The 13,415-nt window shown below is 47.4% G+C and overlaps 1 protein-coding gene across 16 annotated transcripts in view; it reads right to left on the bottom strand.

Moving 5' to 3' along the window:
• Window positions 1-13,415, bottom strand: part of RAPGEF1 (Rap guanine nucleotide exchange factor 1) — a 106,003-nt gene that overhangs the window by 78,318 nt on the left and 14,270 nt on the right. For 3 of the 16 annotated variants that reach the window (XM_080927095.1, XM_080927109.1, XM_080927105.1), the window contains exon 1: window positions 5,367-5,555. The exons of 9 other annotated variants lie outside the window; for them this stretch is intronic. In XM_080927095.1, the coding sequence (XP_080783221.1) occupies window positions 5,367-5,430 (64 nt within the window). In that variant the 5' untranslated portion in view covers window positions 5,431-5,555. Of the gene's footprint in view, window positions 1-5,366; window positions 5,556-13,415 lie in introns of those variants that run through there. 4 more of the 16 variants (XM_080927097.1, XM_080927111.1, XM_080927101.1 and 1 more) reach the window with 3 other exon arrangements.

Below are 13,415 nucleotides of genomic sequence, written 5' to 3'. Positions count from 1 at the left end.
GTTTCCCCTCTAGCCTAGAAATGACAAGATTCTTCTATCTCCTGTGTGAGTGAGATACATATTGCTGACTCCCAGAGGAGCAATGACCACAGAAAACATCCAAACCAAGAGCCTCTGGAGGTCAGGGGTTGGTAAACAGCTCACCATCCAGAATTCCAACAGCAGCCTGCAACCAGGGAGTGGTTTTCATACTTGTAAATGTTTATGTAAACACCTACATAATGGTCTTGATCTTGTTTCTTCTAAAATCCCACCTGGTCCTTTGTTCCCAGACCCTCAACATGATGCCCACAGGACAGACTGCTCAGCTGTCTTCAAGGTCCTAAGTCTTCTGAGCAGACCCTGGACAGCAACTGTGGGTCTTGGGTAGCTGTGGGCCACTGCGACCACAGATGGCAGCAAGGCCTCAGCACAGCTGGAAACGAAATCTCGAAGCCCGGAAATGTATTTTACGCACGTTCCCAGGGTGAAACGCACAGCCAGGGCTCAGGACAGACATTGTTCTAAATTTGGAGCTATCTGATGACAGAGCCAAGTTTCCTTCCCCTTTCTTACCCACACCCAAAGCAACACCCAGACTTCTCATGAGAAAACCCTTCACACTTACAGTTCCATTCCCCATAACTATCCCTGCTTAATAAAAAATCCAATTTATAGAAGGCTAGAGTTAGATGCCAACTGTGTACGAACAGAAGCCATCGTGAATGTCAATCTTTTGGTACCACACCTGGCACACAGGAAGCCACTGGCATTGCCTAATGCCACACCCCAGCTGCTACTGGTCACTGCTACACATGCTGCGGTGTTGTACTGCATATGGTGCACACATATGCATAAAACACATACTGTGTTTTATAGACATTTACACTCTGCAGTCAACTGTTTACATGTTACAGAATATTTATACATGCATGTTAAATATGAAACATGATGTACAATGTGCTATCTCCTATTAGTTGGGAAAAGGACCAGTTGGGTTGTTTGCAACCCCGCTACCAGCCTAGCAGTTGGCCCAACACTAACAATGTCAGGACTCCTTGGCTCATTCTACATCTTCAACAGGAGAATAATTTTTAATATTCAATACTCTCTGGGAGACAGAAGACAAAAAGTAATGGCAGTAAATGTGCATCCTTAAACAAAGCCTTGCTCCTCTTTCACTGAAACTTGGCATTTAAAAGCAACCAAGGAAAGCCCAAAGCAAATTAGAATGTTGTAAGCAACAGCTTCGTCACACTGCTGCTGATGGCCCTGGACATCCTTTCCTCAGATGACCCGTCACTGTGGCACTACAAGTACAGCTGGCAGTTTCTAGATGTCTCTAAACAGATGGGACATGGGTGCCGAAGATGTCTCACGTGGGAGAACACTAGCAGATGCCTCTCCTTTGAGAAAACAGCATGGCCAGATCCCCAAAGCTATTCCTATGTTCCTGGCTTGGGAATATGATGGTGGGAACTTATCCTAAGGAAACCACTCAGCAACACCACCCAGCTCTGGTCTTGGAGCTCCTCAGTGCTGCCCCATCTGCAGCTGAAATGGCAAAACAGGCAGTTTCAGCATTCAACAGCAGATGGCTAATTTAAAACAGTGTACAATATTAACATGATGGCACGCCACCATCACTACAGCAGCTACGGGTCACACAGAAGCCTGACACACATGCTTGTGACTATAGAAAACCGTGGGTATGTACATGTGCAGGGCTGTGGAAAGCAGCAGCAGCAGCAGCAGCAAAGGCTTCTGCCCTCTTGCAAGGTTTTAGGTCCTGTAGGAACATGTGTTTCTTCCTTGTTTTACCACGGTTCCCACTGTTTTCCTTAGTAATGTGGTATCATGGATGAGGGAGTAGATCAGGGCAGGTGCTTGGATACCACACACAGGGTCCAGGGTTCCCACCAGCACCAGGAGATGTGCAGAATAACAAATAATGTAAGATTATTTCATCTAAAGTAAAAGGCATACTCTCTGTATTTGACCCTCAAATAACCTGAAAATGAGAATTCAACCCTGGCATCCTGTTTCAAAGTCATGCTCTTAGCCACTGTACAACTGGAAAACAAAACAGTGCCCAGTAAGGGAAATCTGAGCTTCCTGGGTAGTATGACGGGCACTGCAAGTTCTGTGAGTCTGCACCATAAACAGTGAGAGCAGGGCATATGGACACCAGGGTTAATGCAAGGGGTCCTTTAAGAGTGTCATCATATCTTCCCTTTGAGAGGACACTGGTAGAGAATTATTCAGACTCACATGGCTCTGCGAGAGTCCACCTAAGGTCTATGCCGTTGACTCTTTCTATCGAGCAGTATATGACAGCAAGCATTTCCGACAAGCAGTAAGCATTTATTAAAGCTACTGCATACTAAGGGCCTCATTGCTCATTTTCCTTAGACACCAGGAAGCAGGCCTGCAAATGTGAAGCTGGGTCAGTGGTCAGAGTGAGGCCCTTGTGTGTTCTGGATGAACATTTATGACTTGGGACGTGGATATCCAGCTTCACCAGATACTTCTCCACTGTTTGTGCAGGTCTAAACACCTCTGCTGGCTGCAATCCAAACCTCTAAACCACTCCTGCTGTGCTGATACCAAGCCTCCCCACTAGCCTAAGAGTCTACCTTCTGACTGCCCAGTTCATTCCCAGCACAGCAAGCCCCACTTAGCCAGCCTATGAGCTTAAGCTTTTCAGTCAGCCCTTGCTCAGAGGGTGTTAATTTTCCTGGCTACCACCCACACTGTGTGCAAACATGCACATCACTAGCATCAGCCTGGTGCCACGGGCTGCTGGGATTTTAGGAAGGGGGTGGAGTAGAGCGATTGCTCAGTAGTTAGGAGCACTGGCTGTTTTTCCAGAGGACCTGGTTTAATTCTTAGCACCCATGTGGTGACTCACAATCTACTTTAAAGCAATAACAACTCAATTTGCAATTGCTGCTGTATCTGTCCACATGAGACTTCCTAGAACCGATGAGAAAGGAAGAGTCTGAAGGGCAACAGAAAGTCAGGACACTCAAATATCATCACACCACTTTAATTTTCCAAATTCCCAGCCCACAAACTGATCAGAAGGGCAGATAGGATTTCTTTTCAAATAGACTTCAGAATGCAGCACAGCTTGACCCTCACATATCATTCTTGGCTCTAGGCAAAGGGTCTGCTCAGAGTATCAGCCATCATAAGATACTAAGAGAGGGAGAGTGTCAGAAGTTCCTTGGGCTATCCCAATTGTAGCAAAAGTGGGTACACTAGATTTCCATCTATTCACCCATTCCCTGGTGTGTCAGAGACCCCAACTGGCTTCCCTGAAGCCACCACACATCCACCAGGAAGGATCTCATTACCTCACGGAGACTGGAAATGGCCCTGAGATCAGGTCCAGATAGGCTTTAGATCGAGGGGACAAACTTGGTTCTGGGGTGTACCCTAGATAAACCACCCAAGCCTGTGGGGAAAGGTGAGTTGGAAAGCATAGGTCACAGGGGCTCTGCTTACTATCCACACTCAATGGACTATCAGCTGCAGCCCTACAACTGCTCCCATTTCAGTTACTAACCATAACCAACCAACCCTCAAAACTTTCTGTAATTACTTCCAATGAAAACTTAAAAAGTTACATGAACCTAGCTGCTGCTTGCTTTTATTTTAAATATGCAAAAGCACACTGAAGAGGGCTGGGGTGTAGCTTAGTGGTAAAGTGCTTGCCTACTATAGGCCGAGCCCCTGGTGAAACCCTGGCTGCATTGCCAGTACTGTTAAGCATAACAGGCGCACCTCGGCCCCCATCACCTGGCCTTGCTGTGTTAAGATTTCCCCTATTTTGCTCATCTGCAAGTCCTCACTTTTAAATGCATCATTCCGCTGAATCGTGTCAGGGTAATTACAGTCAGCACATCTCTTCAAACACTCCAGCTATGCAAAACCAAGACTGTTCTCCCACACTGTTAATGCCAAGAGAAGTAGGGGCAGGGCTGAGGGTGAAGCAGAGGCAGGAAGGTGGATAGCACGATCCAAGTGCTGGATTCAGTACCCAGCACCAAAGAAAGAGTTCCAGAACAAGTCCCCACCCACTTCCTATTCCATGTTGTTAAGCTGGAGTCCAGTGGAACAGCACGCAGGAACAATTCTTCACAGAAGCAACAGACGCTAGACTGATGAGGGAGGAGGCAAAGGCTGAACTGACATACTAATATCCTACCTGGTTTCCCTTTTAAGCTGAAAAACTTTCTGTAATTTGGCTCTAACAGTTGTTGTTAAACTCCCACAGGCATTTCTTTCCAGTTGCCTCTCCATTTACAAACACACACTCAGACATACATTACAGTAGAATGCCAAACATACATCAAGTCTGACTGCAGGGTTAGGCAGGACCTGGTCCGATGGCTGGGTGGGATGCACACCTGTAAGCCCAGCACTGGGGAGGCTGAAACAGGACTCCAAATCTGAGGCCAACCTGATGAGACAGAAAACTCAGGACCAGTACAGACAGGCTGAACAGTGAGATCCTGTCCCCAAGTCCTGCAGGTGCCACATCTGGCACACCTACCAGCTGTGGGTCTAATGGGGCAACACTACTAACACAGGTGTCTGAGACAAAGCTGCCCTGTGTGGCTGTGGTGGTGCAATGGACCCCAGACGCCTCTCCTCAGAGTTGAGAGTTAGGGTAGGTGGTAAGAGGTTGCTGCCCCCATCATGGTGTTGAAAATAGGTAATCAGGGGACGGACACACACACACACACACACACACACACACACACACACACACACACACACACCCTTCGGGAGATGATACATGTTTAAAAGCTTTTAATAACATTCTTTACACCAAAAATAATCACAAAATACTTCAACTCCTTTATATCTAAACTCTGACTTGGATTAGGTCTTAAAAAACTGAATAATGTTGCCAGGTGGTGATGACACACACCTTTTTTTTTCTTTTTTTTAAACGACTTTATTTTACAAAACAAAGATAAATGTACAGATTTTAAACATTTTTTGCTTAAAATTATACATTTTTGTCAGTAGACACACACCTTTAATCCCAGCTCTTGGAAGGCAGAGGCAGGCGAATCTCTGTAAATGCAAATTCCAGGGCAGTCAGGGCGATACAAAGAAACCCTGTCTCAAACATCCTCTCCCCCAAACCAAACCAAAACAAAAAGAAAACAAAGAAAGAAAGAATGGTATCAACACACAAACAGAAGCTCCTGAGAGAATGACCATGAGGTGATGTGTGTTTCAGTCTTACTAAAGGCTGAGTGCTGAGCTTGGATCTGGAAGGTAACAACTCAGGCTTATTCTGCTGGGCCAGGATCCCCCACACAAGAGGGATCTAGCTGCCTATAAAATGGGGGGCAGAGCTTTCTTACCTTGTTTCCAGGGACACAGATGGCTTTGTTTCAGGGGCTTCTGTTTTTCAATGGCATTGCCCATCCTAAAGCCAGCAGATCACAGCACCTTTCCCAGCCCACGCATCTTCACTGAGTGACAATAAGAACCAAGACACTGGCTGAAAGGGGACTCGTCTCTGGGAAAACTCAATGACCCAGCAGCCTCAGGCAGAGCTCCAGGAGGGATGACACACCCTCTGGAAAGCAGGAACTCTGTCACTCTAAAACATTTCAGCCTCCTGCCTTTCAAATTCTTTGGAGGTACTGGGAGGAAACTAGAAGAAAGGGCTATTCCGGCCCTGCCCTACCGCCCTACTGGTGGGTTGCTGTAATCCACTATATTAAGCAGCCCTGTGCTCCCCTCCTTTGACAGCACTATTCACTAGCTCAGCAGGGACTGGGGAATGGGCTGCACTCCCGTTCTTGCTGCTTTCCAGAGGGGAAGAGGTAGGCAATGGTGATCCAAGAGCTGAAAGTCAAGATGGGCAGTGAAGAAACCTGTATAGACCCATATGTCACATCTTCTATTGAAAGTCTTGTTTTCAGCCCATTGACATGGTCAGGGGAAACAGACTGATCCCATTAATACTATGGCTCCAGGGGGTGAAAAGACAAAATGCCAGCCAATTCAGTCTGTGTGGTGTGCACAGTAGACCTATCACCCACTCCATTTGGGTAACAATTCCCCTGGAGAAAGTGGCACTTGGTTATCGGGAAGAAAACAAGGGCACAAAGCCAGAAAGAAAAGAAAGGAAAACCCAAGGTGGTGTTAAGTCTTTATTTCAATCCCCACAGCAGGAGTTAGAAATGCTGCTAAGCGAATCAGGGAAAGATCAGACCTGGGCCCAGCCAGAGAGCTTCATTCAACCCCAGCTCTGCCACAGTTGTTGCCTATGAACCCAGCAACCTTAGTTTCCCCAGCTGTTAAGTGGGCGCACCACCACTCCACCGCCTCTGCTGTCTGTTTGGATCAGACCCATTTAGGAAGGCTTGGTACACATTCTTCATCCTAACTTCAGCTATAGCAGGTCAAATGGAAAAGCCCTGGCTCCAGGTTAGGCAATGGCACACAGCAGACAAGTTCTATGATGCTGGGTGACACGGCCAGGAAGCAAATTGAAGCAACCTTAAGATACCACCCACAGAGAGGCTGAGCATTCTTTACAGCTCTGGAGTGGCTTCAGCTAGCCCAGGAGAATGGTCTCGATAAATGAGGCAGACAGGACGGGAAAGCACCTTCCTAAATCTCTCTGAGATCAGGTACTGGGTTTTCCTCCATTAATATAGGAAAGCATTTCTTATATCACAGTCTGAGCTTCCAAATTTGGCAAAACTAACTGTACCCAGTTCATCGTTCCACGGTTATTGCAAGAATGAGAAACAAAAGAATCCTGTTTCCCACACTGCAGGGCCCCTACCAAAGTCACAGTGCAAGCACACAGTGGCAAAGCTGAGGGCAGAACCACACACCGGTGCAGCTCAGCAAACTGTTAGTTACCTGCTAACCCATCGATCCTCGGATGAGCAGGAGGAACTTCATCTGTCTCCTGCCCATTCAACACCTAAACACCTTTCTTTTCTCGGGGAAGTGTCAGTTACAGACACAGGACAGCTTGCTTCTTCCAGGCTATGCGCAGTTTAATGTATGTTCAAAACTAACACATCTAATAGGACCTGGGTAGAATCTGCATTTTAACAACTTTTACTTAGAGAAATTTTATTTTATCACCATTTGGCAAATAGTTTGTGCAGCTGCCCAGCAGGAAGGCCTCTATTATAGAGTGGGCTGGGCAACACTGACCACAGATGCGGATGGATGGCGAAGGAACGGCCAGTGGAGAGTCCCACCTGTTCTCCACGTTAGAACAGTTAGCCACACAGAAACACCCTGAGCCCACGCTGGACCTCTGCCCTGGTAGTGATACATCATTACTGCTCCTCCTGGTCTAGAAAGTCACTGATACAGACACCTGATGTAACAGGTTCACCTGGTGCACGGTCCGACAGAACATGTCAGGTACAGCACTGGGCTCAGGATCTGGTGAGGTGCTTCAGGAGGTCAAAGTACTTGACACAAAAGCCTGACCCCCAGAAATCCATGGTGGAAGGAGAGTACTCATCAAAGTTGCCCTTTGGCTGTCACACCTGCCCCATGGTGTGATCTCTTCTGTCACATATAGATACACAACAACAGCAGCAGCAGCAGCAGCAAAATGTATACAGAGCTGGGCTCAGGCTCCGACCTGCTGTTTCTGAGCTGTCTGGTGGCAGGGTTTCTATGAACAAATGAACCCAAATTCCAAACAACACACCCTCTGATGGCGCTAGCAGACAGACGTTACTTGAGGACTTGGTGGCTTCTTCTAGCCCTAGTTTCAAATGAATCAAACCTGTGCTCTCCAATGGGGTAGGGAGGCAAGCTTAAGAGTCTGTTTTTAAGGGTTCGTCCTAGATTGCTAAGTCTGAGAAAGTGTACCCAGGAACATCACAGACTGGCCGCCAATTCCCATGCAGGGATATGACAGGAAATGCTCACAGGACGAACCAAGAGCTGAACGACACCTGGACAAGGTGGCTCCAGTCCATGATTTCAGCACTTGACAGATTGAAGGAGGGTGATCCCTTAAGTCCCAGGCCAGCTGTGGCTAGTTCAAGAGAAACCCTGTCTCGAATACCAAAGCAAACTAAACTCAGTGCACCAGAGTGGAAGGCTCTCTTCCCGTGCCCCACAAACACTAGAAGGCACTGGGAGCACATACTGACCCCAACCAGACAGCCTGGCCTTGGGTCATCATCACACTTACTTACTGAATGACGACACCACTGCAAACCCCAAACCACAGAAGAGCAGAGGCCAAGCAAACTCAGGTAAGCTTCTTTTCCAACTGCAGGTGTGGCAGGCAGAGCAGGGGCGGCAGCTACATAGCTACCAGGAAGGCCTTAAACATACGCCGATCAACCTTCATCTTTGCCTAGTAAAAAGGCTCACTTCTTCCTGACCAGTGAGGAAGGACAATGACAGAAACTGGGCAGCTGGTCTGGTCTAAAGGTCTGAGTGTGCATCTGGCTAGTGGACTGTGAGACAGAAAGGGAGCCTTTCTAAATCTTATTTTCTCAAGTGTGTACACAATCAAGCATCCAGCTACCCTAGGGAAGACTGCTCTAAAGGCTAAGTAAGAAGTTACAAAGTGTTGGTACACAGCAGATTCTCAATAAGAAACAACTACTGTTGTGGGTTTCACTGGGATTATCTACAAACTACAAGCCTCAGCGACAACTGGAAGAAAATGATTTACTTTCTCAAGGATAAATCTCAAGGGATCTGTGACCTAGGAGCACAGACCTGCTGCTACACTGCTAAGTAACTGACTTCCACCACACAGTTAAACTAAAACTGCACTTGAAGATATCTGAGCATGGGATGATAGTTTGATTGTGGGAGGCAACATAAATCAGAAATATGACACTGTAGCCTACAGTTTGAAACATTTTAGGGAGAGCCCTCCCCTCCACTCCCCTCAGAAATTGCTGGATGCAGAAGAAATCTAAGTGTAGGTTGTACAGGGCACTGCTCACTGCAAAGATGCTAAGTTGGAAATGGCTCAGAAAGGTTGGTCCTGAGAAGGTACCAGTGTGGGGTACCCACAAAGGGCCAAAGAAACAACTCAGGGCTCTTGGGTGTTGTCCAGGGACTGACACCCAGCTTTGTGCATGTAGGTCTGGGGGAGGAAAGTCTGATGTTGGTCATTTCCCTCCTGGAGAGAATGACAACAATACAAGGAAGCATGGAGCCTGGTGGGAATGTTCCATGGGGGCAGGGGAGCCTGGTCCTGCGCACACTCAAAGGGCTGAGCGGAGTAGAGGTCAGGTGTCAAGGACATGAGGCAGAGCTCATAGGTTAAAATTTTGGGTCAACCTCTGACACCCTGGCATAGCAGGAGAGTATCTTAGGGGGCAAAGGTACTACAGTAGAGTGTGTCACAGGAAGCACCAGGATTCTCTTCTGAGACACTGCATACTCACTGGCCAGCTTCAGAATGAAGTGTAAGCATCAGATGACATACACTGCAGTCACTTGGTTACCATACTGAGGCATGCTGGGGAAGCACACTGCCTGATCCAGTTGGAAGGAAGCAGGATGAGAATTGAAGGATGGACAGAAGGGATAATGGTGTGTCACTGAAAGTACAGGAGGGAGTGGTGACAGGCTAGAGAACTGGACAGGCTAGAACACTGGACAGCCTAGAACACTGGACAGGTTAGAACACTTGCCTTGTCATTCCCCTACACTGGGAAAACATGCCCTATCTGGAACCTAGTGTCTTAGTTATGTTTCTATTGCTGTAACAAAACACCATGACCAAGTGACTTATAAAAGAAAGCATTTAACTCAGATGTTCACAGTTTCAGAAAGCCATGGCCATCATAGTGGAGAGCAGGGCAGCAAGCAGGCTGGCGTCGTGGCATTGGAGCAATTAAAAGCTGATGTCCTGACTCACGGGTGGGGGTGGGGAAGCATGGAGGAAGTGAGAGAGATCACTAACTGGGAATGGTGTAGACTTTGAAACCTCAAGATGGGCCCCCACCCACTTCAGTGACACACGTCTTCAAACAATTCCCAGGATGACAGAGAACCTGTGGCTGAGTCTCAGAGAGTGTGACCCTACAGCTGGCCCAGGCTTTGTTTCTGCAGAGCATGTGTCCACCACTGTGAGCTCAGTCCTGATAGCAGGAGGCCTCCAATGAGGCAGTTGTGCTGTCCCTTGGTAGACCCAGAGGGAGCCACACACCACCATGGCTTGTAAGTTATAGCTCACCTGCTATACAGGTCTCAAAGATCTTCAGTCCCTTGCTTCCCAGACCCCTTGAGGTGGCTGGTCTTCAGGGACCCCTTGACAATGTAGACTACTAATGGGGAGCATGCAGGAACTACTGTGGCTATGACAGACATCCTGCCTCTCTGAAGCTGCTTCTGCTCCCCAGGGTCCAGTAGCCAAGACCTGAGTATAGATGTGAGGTCAGGAAAGAGAGTAATGCCTGCCTGGATTCCTTAGTTTTGCCCAGAATTGGAAGGAAGGTTGTTTGTTTTTAGACAGGATCTCATGTAGCCCAAGCTAGCCCCCACATCCCAAGTTCTAGGATTACAGATATGCTTGCTCCTCGACACCTAGTCTTAGAAGCAAGTTTTTAACAGGGGGAGTAGGGGACTGGGACTAAGCACATACAGAATCCTTCTCACATCCTTACTGCTTTCTGGAATACCTGGGAGAAAGTCTCTAATGTTAATATTCAGAAGTCTTTAAAGCTTGGCTCCCATACCACCTCCTGCCTTCCCCTCACACCCAATGCTAATGCAGACTCACTTCTCACCTAGGGAGCTGACTCTCAACTGCATGCTTAAGGAGTCCCATAATCTGTCCCACTGAGGGGCAATGCTGCTCCCGGGAGGCTTGATACCATTTCTATCATCTCCTCTTCTATCACCTCTAAAGCTTAGCCTCTGGCTCCTGCCCTGAGCCTCTCAACTTCAAGAGTCAGAGGAGCCACATGGGCAAAGGCTGAGTAGCAGAAAAGAGTAAGTCATTGACTCTGGCATGAGCTAAGGGCAGAAGACAGGGTTAGATGGTTAGGTGGCTGCAGACATACAGAAGGATCCACTCTGCCCTCTAAAAGCTGAATGATAAATGGACATTTCTGAAGCAAGAATGGAAACCAAGTCACCAGTTACAAGGAAGCTGTGCAGAGACTGGAGCTTCATGAGTTATCCAGGATAGTTAGAGGAAGCAAGGATGACTCTGAGCCTTCTGAGCCCTTGAGCCATGAAGTCCAAGATGCAATAAGCCCTGGACTGGCAGTACCTAAGGCGGGAGAATCCCAAGTTTAGGACCAGCCTAGACTATGACGAGAACCTTGAGAGAAGGCACAAAGTCTGGGCACATTTACTGTGTAAGGGTGTATGGTCTATACCCAAACTCACACTCAAGCTGCATTCCCAATAAGTGGTTCACAAGGAAATGACCGATTGGTGAGGATGGAGCCCACATGTGTGGTCACATAGAGACTCTGGGCATATGATAAACATAGTAAAAAAAAAAAAAAAAAAAAAAGCCCCTTAGACATGTGAAAACAGCTTCGTCAGGATCCCCACTACTGCTGAGAACCTGAGAACCATCACTCACTCAGGACAACCAGACATAGTCCCTAGATGTGCTCTACACATCTGGAGAGACACCACCTTCATCTGCCCTGCGGATGGTGAGCCTCTCCCAGGATCCTGACCCTTGGATAAGAGATGTCTGTTAGACACTAGAGCTGACCTTCAGCTAAGACATGTCACATAGATAAGCAGCCTTGGGGAGATAGGCTTAAGACTATAGTTAGAAATTTGGACTGTGAATCTTGTGTGGTGATCCTCAGCATAATAAACTAAACTTTTGTTATACTAAGAATGAGTATCTACCTTCTTGCTCCCGACATGGCCCCTTCCATGTGAGGACATAGCCAAGAAAGCGCCATCCTTGGATACTTTATCTGCCAGGCTTTGGTCTTGAACTCCCCCCAAGCTCTGAGCCTGTGAGAGGGGGTGCTTATAAGACATATCCAGTTTAAGTTATTTCATCATAGCAGCCAAACAGGTTAAGACCACACTCATGGAGATGCTCAACAGGCAGCTGCTACATGGCTGTGGAGCAGGGAAAAAGAGGGTCTGGAAACAAACATTTGGGGATAGGCTCTGCTTAGAGCAGTGTTCTCAACCTTCCTGGTGCTGTACCTCATGTTGTGGTGACCCAACCATAAAATTATTTTGTTGCCACTTTATAACTGTATCTTTTCTACTGTTATGAATCATACTGTAAATTTTTTAGAGGGAAGTTTGCTGAGGAGGCTATAACCCACAGGTTGAGAACCACTGCCCTAGGACTAGATTGCCCAGGAAGTGATCAGAGGTCTCATCCCAGGACATTCCACACTGGAGAGATCAAGAGGTTGAAGACCCTGCAGCAGAGGGCTGGGAGGAAGTGGGATTCTGGGAGCATCTGGACAGGAAGAAGCCTGTCAGCGTTTACCACCACACTGTGAGAGGGCTGATGTGCTGTGTGGCTTCAAATGCAATTTAAACTTTGAGTTTGAACTACATGCTTAGTTTTTAAATGTCTTGTTTATCATGATGACTAATACATCATCCTAATTAATTAACTAGTATCCCAAGGCACACTATGCATTAAGTGGGAGATCCATCAGTTTGTTCACAGCAGTTAAACTCCCGGCCACCTTCTTGTCAGAGCTAATTAGACAGCTGCCGCATTCTCCCCATGGTCTACTAAGGAAAGCCAGCCTTGCTCACCCTGCTTACTCTCTCAGAGTCATCTTTAGGCTGCAATTGCTTTGGGGAATGTTTCAAGCTACTCCTCCACATTACCAGGGTGTGTTTCAGTGACAGGCAGGGCTTCCACTTAGCTCTCCCATGTGCCAACAGGACGAGTTGTCCGAACCATCAGGGCTGCATTCTGTCCCCATTTCTATGTGTTCCCAAGTATGCTGCTGGGGAAGGGCACACTCTAGCCCTGTGGAGAGGAATGGGGAGAGGCACTAGGTGTCTGGCCTCAGCAGTGGGAAGCCGCCCTTGACAGCACAATGGCAACAGTCACGTACTTGTGTCCTCCCAACACTGCTGCCAGGAGGGATAGCAGTATTGCTATTGGGTGACAAACTGAAGCCCTGATGATCCAGCCAGCCTGATTTCAAGCTCCAGGACCCACACAATGGAAGGAGAGAACTGACCCCTTCACCTTCATGTTGTTCTCTGACCTCTACACGCATAGATGTATCCATATGCACACGCACACATACACATGCACACTCAAAGTATTGTGTTATTAAGAATGTTACAGATATTTTTAAAAAGAGACGTAATTTGACACAAATTCTATCTTGTCTCCATCCACTCCAAGAACACAAAGTTAAGCTTAACCTCTCTCATAAGGAATATGCACTCTAGTTGTCTGTACACAAGTCAATGTTCTCAAA

This window comes from Micromys minutus, assembly GCF_963924665.1.
Source record: "Micromys minutus genome assembly, chromosome: 13".
Classification (NCBI taxonomy): Eukaryota; Metazoa; Chordata; class Mammalia; order Rodentia; family Muridae; genus Micromys; species Micromys minutus.
The sequence above is the reverse complement of the archived record's forward strand: the minus strand, read 5'-3'. Positions and strand labels throughout refer to the sequence as shown.